At 44.4% G+C, this 27,169-nt stretch overlaps 1 protein-coding gene across 1 annotated transcript in view; it reads right to left on the reverse strand.

Annotated features, from left to right (window-relative positions):
- Positions 1–27,169, reverse strand: part of PITPNC1 (phosphatidylinositol transfer protein cytoplasmic 1) — a 1,164,518-nt gene that overhangs the window by 278,339 nt on the left and 859,010 nt on the right. Inside the window, exon 5 of the mRNA XM_086930932.1 lies at positions 8,682–8,753. Coding sequence (XP_086787058.1) covers positions 8,682–8,753 — 72 coding nt within the window. The remainder of the gene's footprint in view (positions 1–8,681; positions 8,754–27,169) is intronic.

A 27,169-nucleotide genomic window follows, 5' to 3' on the forward strand; every position in this document is an offset into this window, starting at 1 on the left:
TCCCTCTAGTACTGCCCCGACATAGACAATATAAATGTCTAGTCCTCCCCAATGGTCTGATACCATTCTTATCATTTGGATATCATTGCAACCCGATTCCACCACTTTGATTGTTACGGGTAGGCCTTGACGTGGCCAAATTGTTAGACCCCCCATAGGTCAACCCTTGTCGCCTTTACTAGCCGGAATTGAGAAGTTTAAGTAGCCAGGAAGGAATATAGGATCGCAAGCCCATGTCTCTTGGAATAGGCATACATCAAAACCGTTGATGAAGTCTATCCAATTTTGGGATGCCAGCTTGCTACTTAGTCCCGCAATGTTCCATGAGACCATCTTACCTGAACTGGAACTATCTATGGGAGCTGATCCTACAGGGGGCGCCCCAGAATGACTAGTTAGGATTCCTACGTACACCTCCTCATCTATGTTTTTGTCCTCATTATTATACACAACCTTCTGGATGCCAACAATGCTAGTTTCATTTAGATCCTCATTTTCTAATACCCCAGGAATTGATACAAACTCCCCACACATTAACTCAAAATTCATACTTTCCCGATTAATCATGATATAATCGGAGTTAAATTCTTCATAGCCCGATCCATGGATATTATTACCATTTTGTCAATCAACCCACCCGGATCTGCCATCACTTCGAAACGGTTAAAGGTTGGTACATTATAATGGTTTCCCTGCTGGTTAGGTACAGTGAAAGGGTCAAATCCTGGAGAGGGGTAGTTATGATAACAACCTGCTTCTGGGGTTATACCAAAGTGAATACCTGGTGGTCTCGGGTAGATAAAGGTTAGGTCGACTACACCAATTCCAGCACTGCTTGTGCCCAAGTTCTGCCTCGTAAGTAGGCGTGCTACCCTGGGATCTTTAAAGTTAACAACTATACAATCCCCCTCCAAGCGCTTAGGGGTACAACCTACCCAACCTGTCCTTCTTACACCAATAATCAGTCCATCCACTTCCCTGGGCAGTGGTCTGTTGGTCCTTAAAAAGTGCATTGCCTTGTTTTTCAGCATCTGGAAGGATTCTCTCTGCCCAACCAACAATGGTGGTACGTTGGTGAGGATAGCGACAAAGGGATAGGAGTCTGGAGGCAGATTCATGGGTGGTATCCTATGGGGCGCTCTAGTAGGGATTGTGTCGGGCAGACTAGGGGCGAGAGCAGCAGGGCGGGGCGTTGGGATTTGAAGTGAGGCATGGGGATTTTTAGGTCCAGGATTTCCAGTTTTAGATCTATCGTTAGTACCCGTGACCACAGTATCAGAGCGCTTTTTGGGTTGGGAAGTATTATCCCGTGAGTGATCTGGTGGGTGGGAAATAATATTAGGGATTTGCCCTGGAAGACGGGGCCCCGTTTTTGTAGTAATAACAGCAGGGGAAAAAGGCTCTGTAGCAGGTACACTACTTGCCAGCCCACTTGTTTTAGTAGGATTATTACTGTCCCCCGTCCTAAGGTGGGTTTTAATTAGGGATTTAGTTGAGAAGAAGTTGTCTAGGGTAGCCTGCTCAAAGCAATCTAATCGGTAAGCTAACCTTTTGACTCGTTCTTCGATGGGGGTCAGTAAAGACTTCATCAACTTCTCCAGCTGCAGAAGCAAGGGTAAATCTAGGGATGAAATCTCAGTCGACCCTGTCACCGGAGGATCACTAGGGTTAGATGCAGAGTTAACCGGGGTGACTCCATCCTTAACAACCTGAACCCCACCGGAGCCAACCCCATTATGCTTACAAGGAGTTCCCAAACCTATTGCAAGTTTCCTAATTTTCTTAGGATGTTTAGGAAAACAGCTCTTCCTCAGGGTAATGTGTCTTTTTCTTTTAATGCGAAGTTTATTAAAAACCGCTTGGGGTGACACACCCGATTGGGCAGTATTTTCCTCACCAATAGAAGAATCAATTGAAATAGTAGGCGAAGTGGGAGGCAAGGTGGTCAAGACAGCGACCGAGGGAGTGTTAATGGTCTGGGTGTCTGACCCTGACTTGCCTTCCACCCTAGTCAAACTAGGTGACTGGGAAGAGGCATGGGGCTTTTCTACTACCACTGGCAGGGTTAAAGGTGGTGAAAAGGGAACCGATGCCAGAAAACCCAAAGGTGGCCGTTTCTCCAAAGGAAGTTTGAGGAGTTCAATAGATTGCTCTAGCTGAGAGACGCGCCGAGCGTAGGCAATCTCTTTGCCAATATCTCGAGTTGCCCAGCTAAAATACTTGTCTAGGGGACCCAAGATTGATGGCCCTACCTTGGGCTGGAGGGGACTCTGTACAGGGGTAGTTGGGGGGGAAGACATACTTAGCAGTCAGTGACGCTTAAAATGGGAAAGAAAACGATGTAAACCAGGGCAGGACCTCTCGAGGCACAGGAGCAGACTATAACAACGGTCCGTAGATTAAACAAAACAAGAAGACAAAATGTCTCGCTTGTTAGAAGGATGTCTGTGTAGCAAGAAACGATGACAGAGAGTGGGCCCAGCCCAGCCTCCTGCAGCCCCTGACGGCCACAGACGGCCCGCCCTTGTCCCGGGCTTCTCCCGGCGCGCTCCCGTGTGCTCCCGCGTCACGGGTAGTAGTCTGGTTCTTATAGGGTGGGGACCATACAGGGGGGCGGGGCTAGCAGGGAGAGCGGGCCAGTTAGTTCCAATCGGCCAAGCAGGGACTCCTGGGAGATGGAGTCCCCGCACACACGCTCGCAGCCCTGCCCTGCCCCTGGGCTCCCCTGTGACAGCAGTTGTTTCCTCCTCTACGAAGCGGGACCCGCGAAGCGGGTTCCGCGAGCAGTTGCCCGAGAACACAGCAACCAGCCAAGCAGGATAGTCCAGGTATGCAGCAAGCTTCCAAGGGCACAGACGCGGTAAGAGTCCCGCCGGTCAGCAGCCAAAGAGGGTTTCTTTAAAGACCTGTGTGCAGGGGGTGGGGCTAGCAGGGAGAGTGGGCCAGGTGGTTCCAATCGGCCAAGCAGGGACTCCTGGGAGATGGAGTCCCCGCACACAGGCTCGCAGCCCTGCCCTGCCCCTGGGCTCCCCTGTGACAGCAGTTGTTTCCTCCTCTACGAAGTGGGACCCGCGAAGCGGGTTCCGCGAGCAGTTGCCCGAGAACACAGCAACCAGCCAAGCAGGATAGTCCAGGTATGCAGCAAGCTTCCAAGGGCACAAACGCGGTAAGAGTCCCGCCGGTCAGCAGCCAAAGAGGGTTTCTTTAAAGACCTGTGTGCAGGGGGCGGGGCTAGCAGGGAGAGCGGGCCAGGTGGTTCCAATCGGCCAAGCAGGGACTCCTGGGAGATGGAGTCCCCGCACACACGCTCGCAGCCCTGCCCTGCCCCTGGGCTCCCCTGTGACAGCAGTTGTTTCCTCCTCTACGAAGCGGGACCCGCGAAGCGGGTTCCGCGAGCAGTTGCCCGAGAACACAGCAACCAGCCCAGCAGGATAGTCCAGGTATGCAGCAAGCTTCCAAGGGCACAAACACGGTAAGAGATGATGGATTCAAATCAGATCTGTGACTGGAGGAGAGTGTCTGAAAAGTTTCAGCGCTCCGTCCATCATCTCCTTGTGTTTGCTTTTTTCGCCCTAAGTTGGCAGGGTATGCCCAGACGTGGGTCCCTTGCTCACTTTCCACTAGGTTCAAGCTAGCCTGGCTGATGAGGGCTGTTAGCCCGAAAACGGTCCCAGGATGCTTGTTACCAGGTTCAGGGAAGATCTGGCTTGGCAGTTCGGGCTGGACTGTTCCCTTGATGCACAGGGTCAAGATTGATTTGCATATGGCCGGGTCTGAACTGAGGTGGCAAAACGAGCTAAAGAATGATAATGGATTCAACCCAGGTCTGTGACTGAAAAGTTTCAGCGCTCCGTCCATCATCTCCTTGTGGTTGCCATATGTCTATCCCACCCATAATCTAGAGGGAAGCAAAAAACTCTGCATGATCTACATTAGGGGTTTATAAGCTACCTAACACTATAAATATACTACCCAATTTACACTCTATCAGTGCATATCAGTCTTCCTTATGTAGCAGTTTCTTGGTCAACTACGAAAGACCCATGTGGTCTTAACCACTTCAGCCCCCCCTTCCCTTCCCCCCTTAGTTTATGATGAAAACCAATAACAAAATACAGAGGGGTCCAACAGTAACACAGTAAGCAGAGCAGCAATTGTTACTGATTCATACCCAGAAAAAAAATTAACATATGCCAGAAGTTAGCCTACTGGAACTAAAAAAAGAACAGAGAAATGTTATAATTTTAAAGGAAGTGAGAGAGGGAAAGGAGGAACCAACCTGGGAGTGCTAGTCTTGAGCGACATAGTGTCTGAAATTGCACAGATATCAGATCTAATATTCTTTTTTTAATTTTTTTTATTTTTTGAAAACCTTTATTGCACAGTATCATCAAACAAGTACGGGCCTACAACCATCCGGCCGGCCTCGACATCTTTTGAAGCACATTAGCAAACTATATGGCAACTCAGTAGTATCTCAAATCAAAATACAATCAACCTGGGTTACACTGGAGGTATTTGCACTACCGAGAAGCAGGAGAAGTTAAGGTTTATTTTTAAAGTTTTTTGTGAAGCATATTTAAATAGTAGAAACTAGAAAGGATCAGAGTCCATACAATCCGTCCAAGATTGAAGTGGGCGACGTCCATCAAAGAAATCCAGCAAGCAGTAAAACACACTCAAAATGGCGGCACAAGGATATCGCAAAAGGATTGACAATCGCACATTATGTTGTGTGCCGGTCGCTACCCACCCCACATCAATCCACCCTATTGACCCAAGGAAGGAAAAAGAAAAGAAAAGAATTTAAGAAGAAAGAGAAAAACAAGGCCCATAGAAACTGAAACGGACAAAATAAAATCCCCCCCCCCTACACGCATGCAGAGGCTACGGCCTACCCCCCCCTAGCAGTGTGCCTGTCGCCCGAAAAAGAGTACCCGAAATAAAGAAGTAAAAGAAAGGAAGAGAGAAGGAAACATGTAAAACCGGAGGAGGGCCAAATGTATGTGATCGAAACAACCAGCATGTGTATTCTCGGCCGCCTCTCCCCGGACCCCGAATCGATGCATAACCAACGTCCAGCTCCCCCGTCTACCCATCACAGTCCCAGCAATGCAAACAACAGTAAGCAAAAAGGAAAAGCATCTTCAACCTTGTCCCTTTCGATCCAATGTGCCGACGAGGTACAGTAGTAAAGTAGCCATCTGGAATGGGATAAACAGCTGCAATGACCACAACAGAACAGGGCGCTGTCCACCAAGATCTGTCCAACTCAAAGCCATGTGGTCTACGATTGTACAAAAAAGGGCAGCACACAGCAGCAATCCTCCAAAGTTAAACAGCCAAAGCAGTAGCAGCATGTCCAGGATACGGTAACAAGACTCGCCAGTAGATCCCGAAGGAGTTGCCAGACATGGCGTCCAGAGGCGATTCCCCAGCCACTGTACAAGTCCAGGAACCCCATACCTCTCCACAGCCGTAACAGGCAGTATCGCGGCGGTATCCAGATCTCGTACCTCCAGCTCCTCCATGTATCTCTGGATAGGCAGTTCACAGTAGTCGAACCCAGGGTGTGGCGAAGCGCTCTGCATGCGAACGCCAACTCGGCCAGTCGAGGATAACGCGGGCAGAATGGCATCTAGTCGGCCCCCCAGGTCCTGGGCATTGTCACACAAAGCAGCTCGCAAAGTACCCAGGGCGCCCAGAATATCACCAATCTTCAATGACACCTCAGGAGAAGAGGATGCTGCAGCTCCCTGCACATGGGGCTCGCAAACGTGTGGTAGCCCTCGAACCTGGCCGCCGGCATCCCTTGCTAGCAGCCGGTCATCCCATCGGCGCTCCGAAGAGCACAGCCAGGTCGAGGGCACAGGGGCAGCACACTCCATTCCGACACCGCACACGGTTGCAATGTAGCGTCGGCCGTCGTAAACACCCTCAGCAACAGCTCGGGTCGTCAATTTCAAGTGCCGAGCGCTCGGTTCAAAATGGCACCCTTCACAGCGCTGGAAGACAAAAGGGCTCTCAAAGCCATCCAGGGGGAAGGATACAAATGTATCACTGGCAGCGGCGATGTCGTGCAAGCGTGGAGGGTAAAGGGACTGAATGGCTCGCTGCAGCGGAAAACTCAGTGTGGCAGCCATTCTCCGCCGGCCGACTCCGCCCTGCCTTCAGTGGCCGCGGTTGTTGTAGTCAGGGCCGGCCGTCTCCGAGAACAAAGACCCGGTCACCGCCATTAAACACCAGAAAGGAAACAAGGACGCCCTGTCGCTTCTGCCGCAGGGAGCACGTCGGGGAGCACACCGTTGGAGTCAGCATCACTTCCCGGTTCCAATACCTCGACACGATCACAGGATAACTTGCAGGATCAATAGCGGTATGGAAGGAAAACAAGAGGGTCGGCGGAGCCGAGGGTTTAGGCGGCCATCATGGTTGCAGGCTAGGCTCCTCCCCCCAGATCTAATATTCTTGACAAGGTTTTCTACTTGTGATTGCAGTCATTAGATGTGGACATGGAAACCTTGAGGATATCTTTAAGCAGTACTAGGAAATTAGGTAGGAATGTTAAATAATTATGAGCAATATTAACTTCCCCAATACTACAAAACTGAAACTGGCTAACAAACAAGGAGTACAGATGGAAAGCAAGTAATAAAGAATAATTTGATACTTACATCCCCTCTTCCACTGAGTTCCCTCAGACTCATCACTAAGTAATATGAACTGAAGCGGAAAAAAAAACCAAGAACCTATTTCCACATCTAGGGCCAGATTTATGTAGCTAGCATTTTGAGATTCCATAATTGAGAATCACAAGTATTCGCAATTAGGAAATCGCAAAATGCAATGTATTAAGGACTATAGTACACCTTTTGGGATTTCTAGGGGGTCGCAAATGACCTACCTCATGAATATTAATGAGGTAGGTCGCAATTTGCAACCCCCTTGGAATTGCAAAACTCAAGGGGATGGTGGCCTACTGAGATCAGCAGACCCCCATGTCTGTGATTGCTTATCAATAAAGCAATCTTTTTTTTTTGTAAAGCAGCACGTTTTCCTTAAAGGAAAAAGAGATGCTTTACTAAACGAAAAATTAAGTTTTTATTTTTTAAGAGCAGGCAGTGGTCTGTGGGACCACTGCCTGCTCTTAAAAATGGTTTTACAAACATTCACAAAGGGAAAGGGGTCCCTTGTGGACCCCTTCTGATTTGCGAATGGGTTACCACCTACTTGAAGTAGGTGGTAAAATGCGAATGATATGCAAACGATTTGCGACCACAATTGCGGTCACAAACTCATAAATAACGATGCGATTCGATATTAGGAAGGGATGCCCTAAACAGGCCCCTTTCTAAAACCAAATTGCAAACCCATTTTGCGATTCGGTAACAGGTTACAGAATCGCACAATTAGGTTTGCTGCATCGGAAAAGCAATTTTTACGTGCGCAAACGGGCCGATACGCAGATTCGGCCCGTTTGCGAACGCAAAAATGCTTGATACATCTGCCCCTAAGTCCACTTTCCTGTACCTTCTTATCTTTGACCAACTAAGTGTCTACCGCTATCCGTCCAAGAGAAAAAAACTCTTAAACCAACGAAAAGCCCTACTTCTACCATTTAAAAGACCTAGGTCTTGGACTTCTCTCAGTTTCCCTTGCAATGGAATCTCTACCCAAACTTTATTTTTCATTGTGTGGAATTTTATCCCTTTGATCCACAGTCTCAAAGACACAGACATCCCTTGCACAGTGTGACTTGCTTGCAATACTTTTAAAAACTTCTCTTGTGGATGTTTATCATATGTGTTTGTGTTTATAGAAATTTTTGGAACAGAAAATGCACAGGATGCGGATTTGCTGCCATATTGAGGATCATCCTTTCCTGATATACAAAGGAGTGACCAGCATGAGCTTTTGGATAGTAAAGAGATATGTCTTGGTTTAAAAATCTGTCGAAAGATGAGCATCTTACAAGCGGGGGGAGGCATGGGGGGAATACTGACACATAGGGAAGTGTTCTGGTTAAAAGGGAGGGACATGCAGCATATCAGCAAATGAGTGGGAATAGGGTGGGAAGTTATTTAATTGCCTCAAATTGTAAAACTCTCTGATATCCTTAGGGATCAAGTTTGCGCCATATAAAAGTTTACAAATAAGTTATAAATAAATAAGCTACAGTGCTCCATGGTGCACATGTACTCTCAATGGGTGAATGGACATTAGTGCTCAACATGAAAAAAGAGGAACCATACTGACCTGGGGTGCAGCTAAAGCAGTTCTCCATGTTAAGTACATTTTACTCTGCGTTAACAAAGAAGTCAATTGCTGCAAAGGGAATAGGCATGCACACCAATGATAATGCAGAAAAAATTAAAAATATGGATAGGTGTCTGGGTGTATTAAAAAAAGGTTTATCTTTTTTCCAGTTCCACTTAGATACAAATGTAACTGTCATGATGTTTGAAGCATAAGTGAAAATCGTATACTAGAAATTATAAATGTACGCTGAATAAATTCAATGAGTCATGAAAAATATTGGAAGAATTGATATCAGGCACATTGGATTGCCATTTTTGAAAAAACAAAGTAATACTTCAGACAAATATGGTACTGGTGAGACCTCCATCAATGAGAATCGCAGGGCTGACTGCGTGGATCTTGCGCCAAACGGTGATACTTACATTGTCGTTGGACCCTTTGTTGTCTTCATATTTCGTTTCTATATGAATAGAGAACTTGGGCAAAAACGAACACTGGAAAATAAAAAGAACAGAATGTCAGTTCGCTACTTCATCAGGGCAGATGTTGAACAGTTTTTTTATTTAGTTAATACATATTATGTACCCATAGTGCAAAGCTAAAGATAGTGCAAATATTAGAGCCAACAATAAAGGCACCCAAAGAACCCATAACTTCTTCAAGTTTTATATCATGTAATCTGACACACTGGACTGTAGTATCTGATTCCACACAAGACTACCAAGCCCATCTATTACCTGTTTTCTCTGCCCTGTTGAAAACTCTCTGAACAGACACAGCCTCTGCTTTGAGGAATTCTCTTTCTCCGCTGTGTCTTTTTATTAATTTACCTTTTTTTGTCCATCTTGTCTACTGGCTGTTTCATCAACACCCCACGTCTTAGAGCTCGAAGTCTAAAAGTACTTCACAAAGGCAAAGTCATTGCCTACAAAGGTAGGCAATGACTTTGCACCATAGTCCCCAAAGTAGTACGTTTTGTAGTGACAGTGTGTCACAAAGTGTCAATGATCATCAAATGCAGGTGTTTGTGTCTCCTCTTGATTGCTAGGGATACAAGTGCTTATGAGATATAATCCATTTCTTGATTTTTGAATTTCTATATCCAATCCCCTCCTGCAACATCTCTTGCAATGCCCACAGTGTTAGCTTCTCAAGGCCCAATCCCATGGGGCTGATTTTAAATCATACATCATGTCATGTCTCTGACTTGTATTTTGTCTTCTGACTTGTTTCACGTATTTTAGTGTAAGTTCAACTGCACTCTACGTACAGCGCTCTAATAGTCACAGTGGCATAGGACAACCACATAAACAGTTGAATAAAACAAATAACAACACAAACTTCAGTAACTAATCACAGGCTCCCAAGTACCTTTAGCTATTAGGAGACGCAACACCTAACCAAGTTAACAGCGCTCAACAGAAGGATTCCCTAAGAGTGCTTACAACTGTTACAGAAAGACTACTGAAATACAATAACCTCTTCCTTTGCAATGTACACAACCTAAGACTTATTTAATAAAGTATCCGTATTGGAAATCAGAACAATATTGCTATTCATCGAAACATTTCCTGACCAAGTTGAAGAAAACACTTTAGCAATGCGAATAATTTTGGCTTATAAATGAAAGTGGTTATTTTCTGATAATATTGGGTTTCGACACTCAATAGGCCATCATACATGCACACTGTCGCTCATCTTAGCACCCATCTTAGAGCTCATGCATCAAATCCGCTGACTCATTCTTACGTTCACCCACTTACACCATACCATAAAACACAAACAACAACATATATAAGATAAATTAAAAGAATAAAAGTAGAAAAAATAAAACATGCTGCCACCTAAATATGCTTGCAATGACAAATAAAATTAAACATAGCAGAAGGTGGTTGCCTTGCAATGGACCTGTACATAGCATACTGCTTTAAATTTGCAGCATCACCGCCATGTTTAGGTCCAATATTTTGCCCATCTTGGAATGGTAAAAGAATGATACCCTATCACAACAGCTTTCCGTAATGGCTGTCCAGACAGAGGCCAGGTTGGATGTACAGCCCTGTAAATTAAATAAGCAGCTAGGAAGCAGCTCATTAGCACTGTCTGGGAAGCTGTAGTATGCACTACAAAATGCTCTACAAAATAAAAAGAGGAGAAGGAACGAAATTAAAGGAAACCTAAAAAAGAAGAAACTTAAAAACTAAAGGACTGCCCGGTCAGCCCTGGAACTGAAGTGCAAATATTTTCAATTCCGAAACATGGAGGGCAAGAGAGACAATGGATGACCCATTGCTCCATGCTGTTGTGGATAAAAGCAGAGTTTAAATAACACTCATATCTATGGTAAAAGCGGACTGGCCAAAAGCACATCTATGCATATGTATTATATATGTATTATATGTTCAATAACAGAGTCCAATAACCACGCTCTCAGGAAACAACACGGAGACACCAAAATAAAGCCAGTGCTGTTTAATCCACAACGCGTTTCGCCGACAAACGGCTTGATCACGTGATCAAGCCGTTTGTCGGCGAAACGCGTTGTGGATTAAACAGCACTGGCTTTATTTTGGTGTCTCCGTGTTGTTTCCTGAGAGCGTGGTTATTGGACTCTGTTATTGTACATTTCTGTGTCGGACTCACTCCGCCGACGTCCACGCCACCTTTCATGGGTCAAGGGACCCGGAAGGAGTTTTTTGGTGAAACGAATATGTATTATATGTTATATATACTAAAAAACAAAGATTAATGTGCCATAGTTAGGCATTGTAATACTACTGTTTAAAACAAAACAAATCCACCAAAATTCACTATTTCTAGTTTGCTGAGCTAACAATACCTTGCGCCAAATTTGGTGTAATTATGTTCCGCCATATTTTCTTACACACTTCTTAAAATTCCTATGGGAAATTGGAAGGGGACACCGCGTATCAGGCTTATGAGATAGTAGCAAGAATTATTACAGTGCAACACTATAATATTTGCCTACAAAGGTAATCTGTCAAGAATGACTTGCAAATTTGTGTTGTACAAAAGTTCAATTGGTGGTACATTTTATAGTTGTGCGGCCACATGCATCAAAGTGAGGTTTTGCGATTCCTTATTTGCGATTTTTAGGGAATCGCAAATAAGGAATCGCAAAATGGGATGCATGAATTACGTCGCATAATATTTGCTATTCTGTAAAAATCGCAATTTTTACCGAATCGCAAATATTATGCGAATTCTAATTTGCGATTTCGCAATTCCCATTGATTCCTATGGGACAAAAGGCCCATAGGAATCAATGGGAAGGCATTGACATTTTGCGAATTTCAATTAGCGATTCGCAAAATGTTAATGCATTCCATGGGTGCGGGGGGGGGGGTCCAAAGGACCCCCCCTGCACCCTTGAAATGTATTTTGAAGTGCATGTTTCACACACACATGTCCTAAGGACATGTGTGTCTGTAACATGGCAGTGTTTAAAAATGCAATTTTGAGCATTTTAATAAATTTTCGCAAATTACCACGAGGTTCACCCTCGTGGTAATTTGCACCCCCTAATTGCGAATTCGCAATTTGAAACACAATCATGCATTGCTTTTAAGGAATCGCAAATTTGCGATTCCTTAAAAGCAATCGCATTTTTGGAAATCGATAAAAATAGCGAATTTCATAAAAATGCATGATGCATCCCAAAAACTTATTTAGGAATCGCAAACGGCCGAATTTACTGATTCGCACCGTTTGCACTTCCTAAATAGGTTGATGCATGTGGCCGATAGTTTGTCACTCACTAATCAGGACTCCTTTTGATTGCCAGAAATATAAGTCTGTATAAGATATAATCATGAGACTTAGAATATTACTTGCAGAACTGGAAAATGTTCCTGAGAGGAGCAAAATGTGTTGGCTGACAGAAGTGATTAAATTAAGAACTTGGCCGTCATCTACTTGGAATCATGTCTTAAAATTGCTGTGGGTGTAAACCACATAATTTGGTAAAAATGAGGATTGTCTACTCCACAAAGGTCTCCTTCTTTAAAATCATTCCTACTGATTTGCTTATGGGTGTATTTACAAATATTAAGCAAAGGTTTGGTACGTCTACCTACAAGGAAGTCATTGACAGGCTAAAGATAGCAAGGAATATTGCAGACAATCCGTGTATGGGAATGCACCAGAGCGCTTGATGAAAATATTTAGAGCAGGAATCGCTAACCTTTTCTGTAATAAGAGCTACTCATTTTCAATGACTACCATCCCAAGCTACTGTTACTACTGTAGTTAGTATTTCAGACAAGATTACATTAGTGGCTATCCGGTGCAAAATTACCAGCAATGATCACCTTACTGCCTCAGACAAGGTTGCTACAAGTCATGTAAAATGGCTTTGTTAGTTTGGAATATCTCTACATGGGTAACACATAACAGCCATAGCTGAAATGCCCAAGGGAAAAAGGTAAAAATATGTAATAAGTCTCCACAACTCTGCATAATTAAGATATCAGATAACAGCTTTAAATATATTTTACAAAGTAAATAATTTTTTCTTCAAACACCAGCTTGTGAGTTCAAAAAATATTCCTAAAACACACATACCCACATTTAATCTCCAATACATGCTTTTCAATTTTGGCATACATATATTAACTCAACCATGAAAAAGCTTCTAAGATAGTAGGCTGGGCTGCACACAGAAGAGCTACTTAAAGGCACCAGTGTCTCACTCGCTACTCGTTGGAGGAGCCTGGACCAGAGAGTGTGATAAATCAGTCCCTTAACTGCTCCTGCTGTGTGATGTTGTCATTACATTTCATAACAAACAGATCAAACCTATGGAATCTGACAACACTTTACCAATGAACCATAAAGCCTATAGCATTTACCATTGGCTTGACATAACCCCAAAAAAAGTCTTATTGAAGTGCGCATAAGCTGGCACCCGTCATGCACACAGTTATAAAATCACAAATAAGTACACAATTTCTGATAGCAAAACAAAACACAACCTGTCTTAAAAAGGCCCAACAAGAATCATCACAGAATGTTCTTGCCCCAGGGTTCGTTACAGTGGTTGGTCAACACTAAAATCCTTTCCGAGAATAGTAATCTGTACGATTGCATGTCATAAAATACACCTCTAGAACCTATAACTGTATGATAACAATTCACTGTAAATGCTTTTACAATAAATAAGTCAGACCTATTGCTTTTGTAATAACTTTACATAACAAACTGATAAGACCTATGGTATCAGACATAACATTTACCAGTAAAACAATCAGGCCTAGAGTCTCTAACATTGGTTTGTAAACAACTCAGACCTACATTTGTATGAAAGCTTTCCAACAAGGTAACCATCAGACATACAGATATAAAATTACAAATTTACACAAAATTACAGTTGGCACAGCAAAATACTCTTTCTCCTAAAAGAGCTTATTATGGCTATCAAATTGCAAACAAACTATTTTATGCTTTCATATGGTAATCAACACCAAATGTCTTGCCTACTGCAGTTATCTGTGAGATTCCTTTTAATAAAATATCTCTCTGGAGGCTTTAATGCAGAGCCACACCTAAATGCCTCTGAAATAAATAAATGAATAAATATCAAAAGGTTTTATATAGCGCTGCTGGACCCAAGAGTATCAGAGCGCTTTACAATGGGGTGAAGATAAACGAATGATTGTGGGTAAAAAACACTAGAAATACAGCAAGCAAATATACATGAGGAAGCATATAAATAAAATGACAGTGCAATCATCAGAGTTAGCATAAGGTACCCCAGTATTTGTTGAGAAGTACTTTGAGTTCTTTTTTGAAGAGAGAGTAGGAGGGGTTACAGCGAAGATCCTTAGGGAGAGAGTTCCAAATTGTGGGCGTATTACCAGAGAATGCACGGGATTGGGTCTTTTGACATTTGAGTCTAGGAGGGATCAGGACAAGAGAGTTAGTGCTTCTCAGGGACCTGGAACATCCTGCTTTGTGAAGTTTGGTAGAAAGGTAGGAAGGCGTGTTTTGGTGGAGAGCTTTGTGTATGATGCAAGCGATCTTATAGATGGATCTTCCTTCTACTGGGAGCCAATTAAGGTTCTTGAGGACGGGGGAGATGTGATCAAATTTTTTACAGTCAGAGATGAGTCTTGCAGCAAGATGGAGGACAGATTTGATCGGGGCAAGATGGATTTTAGGGGTGCCGGCCAGAGTTGCGTTACCATAGTCGATCCTAGAAAGGACAAGCGATTGTACGACAAGCTTGAAATCGACTGCTGGAATAAATGGTTTAATTTTCTTGAGGTGGAGAAGGGTGAAAAGAGCACTTTTTGCTGCATTTTTAATGTGTGGGATGAGATTAAGGTTCTGGTCAAAATTGATGCCTAGGGAATTCACAGAATTAGAAGTGGAGAGTGAACAGTTAATAGCTTTGATGTCATTGATCCAGAGTTGGATGGGAAGGGAATTATTTTTGGGGGAGAAAAGTATGGTTTCAGCTTTTTTCAGGTTCAGTTTTAGATGGTTCTGATGGAACCAGGTTTGAACTTTAGTCAAGGTGCTATTTAGGTGAAGTATGTCTTTGTGGGAATTGATCTTGTAGTATAGTTGGGTGTCGTCAGCGTAGAGGTGGTAGCTGATATTAGCTTGTTTGAGGATGAGAGTGAGAGGTTCCATGAACAGATTGAATAGGGTAGGGGAGAGGATGGATCCTTGGGGAACGCCGAGTGAGACGGGTTGGGGTTGAGAGAGGAAGTGGTTGAGCTTGATTTGTTGTGATCTATTATTAAGGAATGAGGTGAACCAATTGAAAACATTATCTTCAAGGCCAAATCGAACTTTAAGAGTGTTGAGAAGGGTGGGGTGGTGCACGGTATCAAAAGCAGAAGAGAGGTCAAGGAGGATGAGTATAGAGGATTCCCCTTTGTCTAGTGAGTGATGGATGTGGTCAGTAATGTTTATCATAGCAGTTTCTGTACTACATCCCTTTCTGAAGCCAGATTGGAAAATATCAAGGAGATTGTAGGTGCTGATGTGTTTTTCTAAGTGTAATAGGACACATTTCTCAAGGGCTTTAGCGAGGAATGGAAGGTTTGAGATAGGGCGAAGGTTGTTGAGGTCATTGGGGTCGGTTGTGGGATTTTTTAGAATGGGTGTGATTTGACCAAGTTGGAGAGAGTCAGGGACGCAGCCAGTGGAAAGAGAGGAGTTGATGATTTTGGTCCATATAGGTGCGATGATAGAATTAAGTTCTTGTACCAGATGGGCGGGAAGAGGATCTTTGGAGTGGGAGGAAGGTTTGAGTTTGTTAATGATTCTAGTGATCGTAGATTCGGATACTGGACTAAAGTCGCTCCAAGAGGCATTGTTTTTAGCCGGGGGTTTTTGTTCCAGAACGGGATCAGGTTGGGAGGGAGCAGGGAGGGTTTGAGAAGGATTGAGAGGAGATAAGAGTGAACGAAGAAGAGTTAGAGGTGGTGGAGAGGGTGTGTTGGATGGGGGGAGGTTTGAGTGAAAGTGGGAGGGAAGAGAAGGATAGTTCGATCAAGTTGATTTTGTTAGTAAAGAAGCTTGCAATTTCTTCGCATCTGTCGGTAGAGGCTAAAATTTTTGGGAGGGCCAGTGGAAGTTTGTTTTTTGACAATGTTAAAGAGTTCTCTAGGGCGGTTTCTCGCCTGATCAAGCTGAGTCCGGAGAAAGGAGGCTTTTTCCTTGAAGATATCTTTTTTGTATTGGGCTCTAGCAGCTCTAAGTAGAGCCAGATTCTCCAAGGTTGGATGGTTTCTCCAGACCCTTTCAGAGTGTCTAAGGGTCCGTCTTTGATTATTTAGTTCAGTATTAAACCAAGACTTAGGAGGAATGTTTTTTTGTTGTTTGAATTTGATTGGAGCAATTGATCGAGGGCTTCACAAATGGAGTTATTATAGTGGTTAGTTAGATCGGTGGTGCTGTCAGAGAGTGGGGGAAGAAGTAAGTGGTTCTTAATTGTGGATTCCAGTTGTTCAGGGGGAATGAGGTGAAGGTTGCGTGTGGGTTTCTTTGGTAAAGTGCTAATGGCGGTGAGGCGAGGAAAGGGTCTCTTCGTGGTAAAAAGGATAAGGTAGTGGTCGGACCAGTCTACCGGAAGTATGTTAGATAGGGAGGCCAGATCATGGATGTTCATAATAGCATTGAGGGTGGCACCTTTGTTATGGGTAGGAGAATGGCAGAGATGCTAGGCACTAACAGACGGCTGTCATTGAAGTGCACTAGCATAGACCTGATAGTGCGGGCACTGAGGGCTAGGTTGTCGCACATACAAAGTGACTGAATGTGTCTGGCGTGAGGGGGGAGGGAGTTTGATGGATAAAAAAGCAGATACATAATTATGCTGTTGACCTGATATCCCTTTGAGAAGCACATGGTGAACTCCTGTAGGAACCTGTTGGTGCGCCGCCCGGCCTCCGGGATGTGGGCTGAATGGCTGTGTACTACTTTACTAACGCACAGTGCCTTGAAATGCTAGAGGTATAACGGGCAACTGACCTCGATGTTTTGTCTATTACTGCAATAAAAACATATTTAAAAAAAAAATGGGTAGGAGAATGGCAGAGTTGGGTCATACTGGTGACGTCCATGGTGTCATTACATAAAATGACAGCAGGGTCATCATCTTTGTTCCAATGGATGTTGTAGTCACCCAGAAATAGATTATTGGGGTGTGAGAGTGATGCTTGGATAATAAGATCAGTCATCTCTACCGTAAAGGGGATATTATTACCCGGGGGTGGTAGATCGTGTGTAACCGGGTGGAGGGGGAGTCGGGTATAATGAGATCGGCACAGAGGTATTCAAAGGATGAAGGATCTTGATGGGGGACAAGTGAGATGTTAAGTTCAGCTTTAAAAATTAAGGCGAGTCCTCCTCCAGTTTGTTCAATTCTATCTTTCCTAATGATAGAATAGCCTGGAGGAATAAGTAAGTCGAGGATGGGAGTGGAGTGGGCAGTGAGCCAGGTTTCAGTTAAGAATGCGATGTCAATGTTTTCGCTGAGAATGGATTCAGCAATCTCAGTGGCATGGCAAGAGGGGGAGTGGCAATTAATCAGCATGCAACATAGGGGAGTGGGGTCTGGTGATTGGGAGGGGGAGGGGGACAGGGGGGGATAGGTCTAAGTTGTTGGGTAGGTCTCGGGGAGGTCGGAAGAAGGGGGAGTCTGCTAGTTCCCAAGAGGACTGGGATATTAGACTCATGGATAGGGGGAGAGGTGGGCAAGGGTGGGGAGGGAGAGATGAGAGAGTTTGTAGAAATATTAGCTTCAGAGGTTGTTGGGTGAGTACCAGGGTGCTACGGTGAGGGTGTTCTATCCATGTCGGAAGGGACAATTAGGGACGGATGAGTGTGTAAGGAACAGGTTGTGTCATTATTAAAGTGGGGAGGCGTGTTGTTGTAGGTAATAGTGTTAAGTGGACAGAAAATGGATAGGTTGCGGAGAGTGTCATTGTGTGTGGAGATGGTATTGGTAATGAGGGAGATGTCACTTCTAAGGGAGGAGAGTTCTAAAACTAGGGATGTGAGGACCATTTCAATATTGGGGGATGCCCAAGTGTGGTTAGATCAGAGTGGTGGATCAGTATTTATTGGGAAGTTGACAGTGTTGGCGTCGGGGGGGGGGGGGAGGGGGGGAGGTGAGGAGGTTTGGGGGGAAAACCAAGAGGGGGGAGGGGGTGGGATTAGAATGTGGGTGAGGATCATTTTTGTGGGGCAGAAGAGAACACGATGAGAATGGAGTAAAGTTAAGCTTATCAGGCTGATAGTTTGGAGAAAGTGATACAGGGGAAGTAGGAAGTGGTGAACCTGTTGGCTTGAGGATTGTCGAAGGGAATAGGGAGGTGAGAGGAGGTGATTGTGGAGGGTACATGGAGGCTGCTAAGGGTGTGTCGGGAAGGGAGCCCGAAGGAGAGATGGTATGAGAGTTGTGGGGGGGGGGGGGAGAGAGAGAGAGGGGGTGAGTGTATAGAGGGGGGTAGTGCCAGGGGGTATGTGGTGGCGGGAGAAGTGGAAAGAGAGTGAAGGGGAGGGGAGGTGCATAGAAGGGAGATTATTAATGGAGCATGGGGGAGTAAGAGGCAGAGGGAGAATTGGTAAGGCAGTCGAGGGGTGGGAGGAGTGTGGAAGAGAGTTTGTAGTTAGAGATGGGGGGGACCAGGGGGTAAGTGGGGGATGTTGGAGGTGGAGTGAAGTACTCGAATGGGGGTGAGGGAGAGTTGGTGGCGGAGAAGTAGAGGGGGGGGAAGTACACAAGAAGATTGTGAGATAAGGGAGTCGTAGCAGGTTATAATATTGAGAGCGAGAGAGGTAAGTAGAGATTGAAAATAGTCAGTTTGATTGAGGGAGGGGGAGGAGGGGGAGAAAGAAAGAGGGGATACAATGGGGTGTAGATTGTCATTATGACGGTGTGAGGGGGACGGGGGCGAGATAATGAGAGGGGATACAATGGGGTGAGGGAGTGGGGGATCTGAAATTATACTGGGGTGTAAGTGGGGGAGGTCATTAGAGGTTGGGAGAGGGAGACGTTGTTGAGAGTGAGAGAGCGAGATGGTTGGTCAAGAAGAGGTTGGGAGAGCGAAACGTTATTGAGAGTAAGAGAGGGATATGGAAGGTCCGGAAGAGGAGATACGAGGGAGGGAGAAATGAAGAGAGAAGAGGGTGAAACGAGTTGGGATAAATCAGAGAGGTGAAGTGAGGCAGTCTGGGATGTGATGGGAGGTGAAGAGGGGGGTAGAGGGGGTGAGATGGGAGGGATCAGGGATTGAGTGATGTTTTGGGATATATTGCAAAAGTGTTGTTCAAAGATGTCGAGATGGTTTTCAGACGCTTGGATGAGTATGGTGCCGGATTTAAAGATGGAGATATCTACTTCGCCAGGGAAGGATGAAGATGGTGTGGAGGAGAGTTTTAGGCCATAAGGGATATTATGTGAATTAGAGATAGTGAGGTAGCGTAAGAAAACGCTTTTCCATTTTGATGGACGTTTAGTGAAGAAGACGAAGTTGGTGGTAAGTGAGGAGTTTATGCCTCTAGCCTTGACCAATAGCTTGCCACTATAACCAACTTACTCTGTCCTGCGGTATTGAGCATAAGCCTTCCCACAGATCAAAAAGTGTGCTACAAGCATTCTTTTTCAGTAGATGCATACAACTTCGGACCAATTACATGCTCTACTCAAGGTCAAATTTAATGAAGGGTGTGGAATTAAGTGAAAATCTCGTCAACATTAGATTCTACCTTTTCTAATTCTTGTGTGTCCCCAAATATGTACCCTGCTGGTGGCAGCAAATATATACCACACATTTCCTGTGAGTTATCATAACTATGGGAGAATTAATGCACAAAGGGCAAGAGACTTTGCCACATGGAGAGTGAAGATATTGCTCTCTAAACAATGAAACAACAAACAATGAATAGAGCCACACTTCTCAGTCAATATTTAATTAATGACAGGTTAATATCAACAGTGGACCTTATGGAATTCTCCACATACGATAAATGTAGTAAATTACAGCCTTTCAAATTATTTGCATCGAACCCAACACATCCCCGCTCTTTTTACATTGTTTGAATGGAAAACTATGAAGGAATCACTGAAATCCAAAGACACCATATTCACTGCATCTTGTTTATCTATGACATGTTTACCCTAGTGCGGGTAAGGAGATGGGCTGTACACTTCAAAATATTAATTATTTCAAAATATTACATTTTATGCAAACACAACTGTTAGTACATATTACAATAAAAATCAAATCTGAAAGCTGACATGCCTGCGCTGGAAGAAATTTCAACAAGCTACTTCTACGGGGCGATAAAAACTTGCTTACTTTATCTTGACACTGTAAAAGATCATCAAAACTAAAAACCCTTGACTTTATGTGTTAGGAACTTGGGGCCAGATGTACGACCAAAAGAATTACGCCTCGCAAATTGTGACTCTTTGCCCATGTACAACAGTGTGTTTAACACCGTTTGCGATTCCCAATGGGGTAGCCAATTGCGAGGCTCATTAATATTAATGAGCCTCTCACAATTTGCAAGCTTATTGGGAATGACAGGCCATCCCACGTATGGTGGCCTGCTGGGCTCAGCAGACCCCCATGTCTGGGACTGCTTTTAAATAAAGCCGTTTTTTAAAACAAATGCAGCCTGTTTCCCTTAAAGGAAAACTGAAACTTTTTTGTTTCATTTTTTATTTAAAAAATATTTTTTGAGACAAGCACAAAGTGGAAGGGGTCCGACACCTTAAAAATTACGACTGCATTACCACCCTCTTGAAGTGGGTGGTAATTTGCGAGTGTTTTGCAACCGCACTTGCAGTCGCAAAACATTCATACATGGGTTAGAGAGTCGCTATTTGGTAGGGAACGACCCTTCCAAATAGCGAGTCTCTAAACACTTTTTTGTGAGTCGAATTCATTTGCGACTCGCAAAAATGTGTTGTTACATGGCCATATCAATTTTAGTTTGCGCAAACGGGTCGCTAATCCATTTGCGCATGCTCAAATTGGTCATACATCTGACCCTGGGTCTCTAGTTGGCAGAGGTATGCACCCTCTCCAAGTAGGGCCCACAATCCTAGTCATGGTAAGTCACAACACAACCTAAATGATTCTGTGCTCACCCTCTGCTAGCTTGGCATCGGGCAGGCAGGCTAACCTTAGAAGTCAAAGTGTAAAGTATTTGTGGAACAACTCATACAGTAACACAGTGAAAACCACACAAAAAGACTTAACAACAGTTTAGAAAAATAAAGTATGACTTTATAAATAAAACCAGACCAAAATGGCAAAAATCCAATATTTAGAAGTTGAGATATAGAATGTTGAAGAACTAAATGCAGTGAAGCACTTAGAAGCAATTGGCGCTAACAAGGTTACTTTAGGTCGCACTGGACCCGGGCAAAGTCAAAGTTCAGGCTCACCTGTCAATATTGTTGCCTACAGACAGCACTGATCTCAGCTAGTTGCAGTTTACGAGTGATCCACTATAAGTATCTACATCACCTATATTATACCCTGGTAAAGAAGCTAAGATTTAAATTAAATGACAATGACTGATGTGAATGATGTAAACAACCAGGGTTGGCTTTCTTGCATTTAGCTTGGGAATGCATGAGAATACAAGAATACTGGGAACAAGTGTTTGTGGTATTGGAAAAAATGGTTGCTAGTGCACTGGAGAGAGTTCCACTGCTTGCACTTCTTGGGTACACAGCACAGATACCTAAAACGTACAGGAAATTCATAGCTATATCACTTTTACTGGCAAAGCGGAAGATGGCCTGCTGATGGGGGAGAGGCCGAGCTCCGAAATTCAAGGAATGGATGGCAGACCTAATATATTGCCAAGAGCAGACTACCACATATGTCGAACTGCTACCACATGCCTCTAAACCCAAAGACATTTGGGGACCATTACAAGGATATCTCCTCTCGCAAGACCCCGAGGATACATCTGCCATGCCACCCTCGACACATGATTAATAGGAGTCATGTTTAAACCACTGGCCCTTTTTCCTGTCTATGTCACAAGCGTGCCATACTCGATGTAGATGCTGGGAGGAAAGGGGTTCCAGTATCCATAAAGAAAAGGAGATAACTTATTGCTGATTGTGTATAAATTGTAACTCTAAGATAGCCTAAATGTGATGCTAAGTTATCGTTTCTAATCACCCTGAGTCATCATTCTTTATATAACTGTGCTGATCTACATAAGATGTTGAAAATGGAATGTGTGCTGGAAAAGACTGAAGATGTTAGTCATTGATTCACTGTGCTGAATATGGATATATATTGTTTTGTAATGATATAAAATCATAAATAAAGTTATAAAAAATAACATAAAATAAAGTTCAGGCTAACCATGATGGAGCGCCCAACGGTTCCAGGACCCACGCATGCCCAGATGACAAAGTATGTTTCCTGGTCGATCTTCTCCATGCAGTGAGGGGGATGCATCAGTTCCGAACACAGATGCCGGTGTTGAGCGGCGTCGAGTAATGTGGCGGTTTTTGCCACGCAGTTGAGGAGATGTGTTGACATCACCAAGCTGCAGGGGCGGCGATACGCTGTCTGATGCATTGATCTCTGAAGCGATGCATTAATTTTACACGCACAACCGAATCGATGCGCCAGGTCTGCTACACACAGACAGGAGAGGTGTTAAAATCTGTGTTGCAAGTAACTGAGCCACTTCCAGTGAGCCAGGCATAAGAGCAGGGGTAAATACTTTGATATCCCCAGGTCTTACAGCAACATGAGGCAAGCAAACAAGCCCTTGGAGATCACTTGGGAGAAGGCAGAGCCCAGCTCTCCTTTAGCAGAGTTAGAGACAGCAGTGCAACAAACAGAAAAGCAGGTCTTCCAGATCAGCAGTCCACTTAAGTCCTTTGAGCAGCACAGCAGTTCTTCTGACAAGTGTTCAGGTGTAGGTCCAGAAGTGTCTTATTTGCTGGGGTCAGAGACCCAGTACTTATAACCAAATATGCCTGTAAAGTGGGGGGAGATTTCAAAGAATGACGTATAGGTGCACCATTATCCCTTTTAATCCAGTCCTGTCTGCCAGGCTTTCTGTGCATGGTACTCATTCCTTTGTGTAGGGTCAGGCCTCTAGCCTTTGAAGTGTATATGTGAACCCCTTCCTCCCTTCCTGCCCTGAAAGGGCCATCTAAATGTAGATGTATGTAGATAGGTACTCAGCCACACCTAGCCTTCCTGTGTTTGTGGCTGTCTAGAGGGAATGTAAAAAGTGTGTCACCCAGCCCAGTTGTGTATTGGAGAAAGGCTGCAAGGAATACAGAGCAATAAAAGCAGAGAAATGTCCACTTTCGACAAGTTGCATTTCTAAAATAGTAATGTTAAATTCGACATTAACAGAAAAGATGATTTATCATTACCATTCCAAAGATATGTAACATAATGCAGCTACTCTATTCTAATCAGGAATTACAGTTTAAAGGTAATTTAAGAAATTTACAATGTTAACCTATGAGAGAAGTATACCTCGCAGCAGTGAAAAACAAATTTAGCTGTTTGTCACTACCAGGACAAATAAAACATAACAGTACATGTCCTACCTTTTAGTTACACAGCAACCTGCCCTTAGGGGTGATATGTGTAATAAAAGGAGAGTTTAGGGCTTGACAAGAAGTTTTAAATGCAAAGTTGAGTGGAAGTATGCTGCACACAGAGGCTCTGCAGTGGCAGGCCTGAGACATGGTTGGGGGCTACTTAGGTGGGTGGCACATTCCAAGCACAAAAGGATTCTGAACTGAGACAATGATTGCTATACATAAAGTAATACTTTTTATTTGGAATCCACATAATCTTAGATGCGTCAACAACACTTCAACATCATAAACTGGCTACATGGAAACATAGTGAAATGTCAAGCAGCTGCAACATTGGTGAGGATCTTCAACTAAGCTAATTAAAATAAGGTACCGCACTATGAATATAGTGCCAGCACAAGAACATCTTGGAATATGTATGTATATGTCCTGCACTTGCATGAAGTAATAGTGAAGGAACTAGATTTAATAGACAAACAATTCCCGTATATAAGTGGTTCCTAATACAGGCAAACCTAAAGTTAATTTCACAAGGTTCTTTTGAGACTGAGAGAAGTTCATAGGGTGGAACTGTGCAAAAGGTATTGTTTTAAGAAAAAAGAATCAAGAGTTGGAAACACTGGAAGAAAATATAGAAACTGGTATAGCTAGGATCAGAAGAAGTTACTTAACTTTACTAAAGGTGTTTCTGGCATATATCCTCTTGCAAATTCCTCACACTAACAATCATCCTTCCAGTTTTCCTACTGATCCATAAAAGCTTTTCCCCAGCAATGTTTCTCCAGCGCTGCCACAGGACAGCATGTAGCTTCAGCCACAGCGTCTCGCCCTGAGAAGGCGAAAGTGGAGTATATCAAGCGCCAACCGGTACTCTGGTATTAGCGAGATGGAATTGAGTAGTGGCAGTTGACCAAACGGATACAGATTGGGTAAAATACCCACCCCTACGAGTCTGAGATATGAGATGGCAGTGCTTGGCAAAGGTATGAAAGGATGGGTATGTGGCGACACCAACCGGGATCCCTATAATGAGGGTCTGTATTGGCCATGGCATAACAGATCTTGATACAGAAGATGGCCCAACACTAAATGGTGTGAATGATCACTGACTTGATGTTCGTGGCTCTGGGGAAGCCCAGAAAGAGCTGATCAGCTACTCTGCCCCATAAGGTGTAGTCGAGTCATAAGATCAGCACGATCTGGAGTCCAGTTTATGCAGCCTACCTTAATCTACCTCTTACGTCGAAATGGGCAACTGTGCACCACTTGAATAGGGATGCCATCAATAGGGATGCCTTCAAGAAAGTAAACACTATTTCAATTCCACTGAGGAACATTAAACCGAGTGCGAGGCAAATAGGGGAGTCAAACAGCCCTCAATTGTAGCCACTGCAAGACCATTCTGTGCAAAGGACAATGCGAATCGCAGGACGTCTGAAAGGTGAGATTTAAAGTTGTTAAGGCCTTCCGAATGCCACCACTAAACAAACTTGTTCCATTGACCTGTGTGGAAGGGTGTGCTAATAGGCTTCCTGGCCACTGATTTGACTTCATCAGGAAGGGAAAACAACTCTTTCTTCATGTGTGCAGCTACAGCAGGTGGTGGAGGACCTGACCATCCTGCTGAGAGAGCAGGTCTGCCCTTGTATAAGAGAGGAAGGGCAACTGAGTGCGGAGTGCAATAGATCAGTGTAGCAGATTTGCTGAAAAAAAGTCTGGGGCAAGCAGAATCAGCACCAGCTGTGCTCGATACTCCCACACCTTCTGCAGTACTTTTCACAGGAGCAGGATCAGTGGAAAGGTACAGATGGCCTTGAGAGCAGCTGAACTTAACAAGCATTGGAAATGCAATAGGTCTCGCACCATTAGAGTTAGTGCTTTTAGAATTGTTTATGGGTTTTTTTTGTAAATGTTTAGCATTTTTGTTTCCTGTAGCCAATGCTAAAGAATTACAAATAAAAAAAGCCATAAACATTTCTTAAAGCTCTAACTGAAATGGTCTGAGACCTATTGCACTGTGTGAGGGTGAGGGGTTGAGGGTGAGTGAGGGTGAGGGTGGGTGAGGGTGAGTGAGGGTGAGGGGTTGAGGGTGAGTGAGGGTGAGTGAGGGTGAGGGGTTGAGGGTGAGTGAGAGTGAGGGTGAGTGAGGGTGAGGGTGAGTGAGGGTGAGGGGTTGAGGTTGAGGGTGAGGTGTTGAGGGTGAGTGAGGGTGAGGGAGGTGTTGAGGGTGAGTGAGGGTGAGGGTGAGTTAGGGTGAGGAGTTGAGGGTGAGGTGTTGAGGGTGAGTGAGGGTGAAGGGTTGAGGGTGAGTGAGGGTGAGGTGTTGAGGGTGAGTGAGGGTGAGGGTGGGTGAGCGTTAGTGAGTGAGGGTGAGTGAGTTGTTGAGGGTGAGGGGTTGAGGGTGAGTGAGTTGTTGAGGGTGAGGTGTTGAGGGTGAGTCAGGGTGAGTGAGGGTGAGCATTAGAAAAGTTGGAGCTATTGGTTTTGTAAATGACAAATCTTTTATTTATTTGTTGGTTTTTAAAATAGCTAAATTGATAGCTTTGTTATTTACAACGTCAATAGTTTTAACTTTTGCGAATGTGACACGTATAGCATTTGGAATGCAACATGTTTTGTATGTACGTTACTTAGATTGCAGTTCTGGTCGTTAGGCCACATCTCTAGAGAGCAGGAGAGTGCAGCAGAGGAGAGACGCACAGCAATGCAATAGGTCTGGCATTAGGAAATTTTGAGTTATTGGTATTGTAAGGGACATTTTTTTGATTTATGGGTTTTGTTTTGAAAGTAGCGAAATTAATAGATTTGTTATTCACAATGCCAATAGTTTCATGTTTCGCAAATTTGACACCTATTGTAACACAATATGTGTTGTAGCACTGAGTGGTGTGAGGGTGAGGGGTGTGATCTAACTATGGCATATTAGAGGGGGTGAAACGAGAACAAAGGCAGAGAGGAAATGAGAAATACAGAGGGAGTGAAAGAGTGTATAAGGAAACGAGACCGGCGCAGACATCAGAGAATAATAAAAGACACAGAGGAAGAGAAAGGAAGGAAACAAGGTGAACAAGCAGTGTAACAAGAGGCTTCCTTTCAATTTGGGTGGGGGGAGCGTAGGGGGAGGGGCAAGGGAGCGAGCGAGTGTGAGGGAACGAGGGGCGAGCGCTGTGAGCGCTGGCTGCACAGGACAAAACGAGAATGAGCGGTGGGGTGGGGGGTGCAAGGGAAAGTAAATGCTCACACATAGAAACGAAAAGAAAATGCGCGGCGCTCATGAAAGAGCTCTGCGCCAAGCTAAATTATGTTAAAGTGTCTTCAAAGTTAACAAGACACACAGCTGCATCCATTTAGATAGGAGCAGCGATGGTGCAGGGAGAGATTAGGTGCAGGGCATGAAATGATCACAAAAGCCTACGGAGTCTTCCGGGATCCCAGGGGTTAATTACCATTGCAGCAGTGGCTTCAAAGCGGCTGATCACCGTGGCTGTTGCAGCTGAAGAGATGATCCCCGGGAGAAGCTGATGATGAAGGGGCAGTCTCCTTAACCTGGCAGCGGGGAAGGGGGGTGCGTTAACCAGGCAGCCTGTTTTAAGTGGTGGAAGTGAGGGCACCCTACGGACAAATGCATTGTCCAAACTGCAAGGGAAGCTGAAGAGACTGGACCGGGTCGCAGATGAACTCCTTAACCTGGCAGCAGGGGTGGGAGAGGAGTACCATAGGTAGCCTGTGTGTGGTGGTGGGATGGAGAGCACCCTTCGGGGAGATGGGGCTTTTAAGTTGAACGCACGGCGCTCGTAAAATGGGCGCCGCGCTGAATAGTGTGAA

This window comes from Lissotriton vulgaris, chromosome 7 (assembly GCF_964263255.1).
Source record: "Lissotriton vulgaris chromosome 7, aLisVul1.2, whole genome shotgun sequence".
In the NCBI taxonomy this organism is placed as follows: Eukaryota; Metazoa; Chordata; class Amphibia; order Caudata; family Salamandridae; genus Lissotriton; species Lissotriton vulgaris.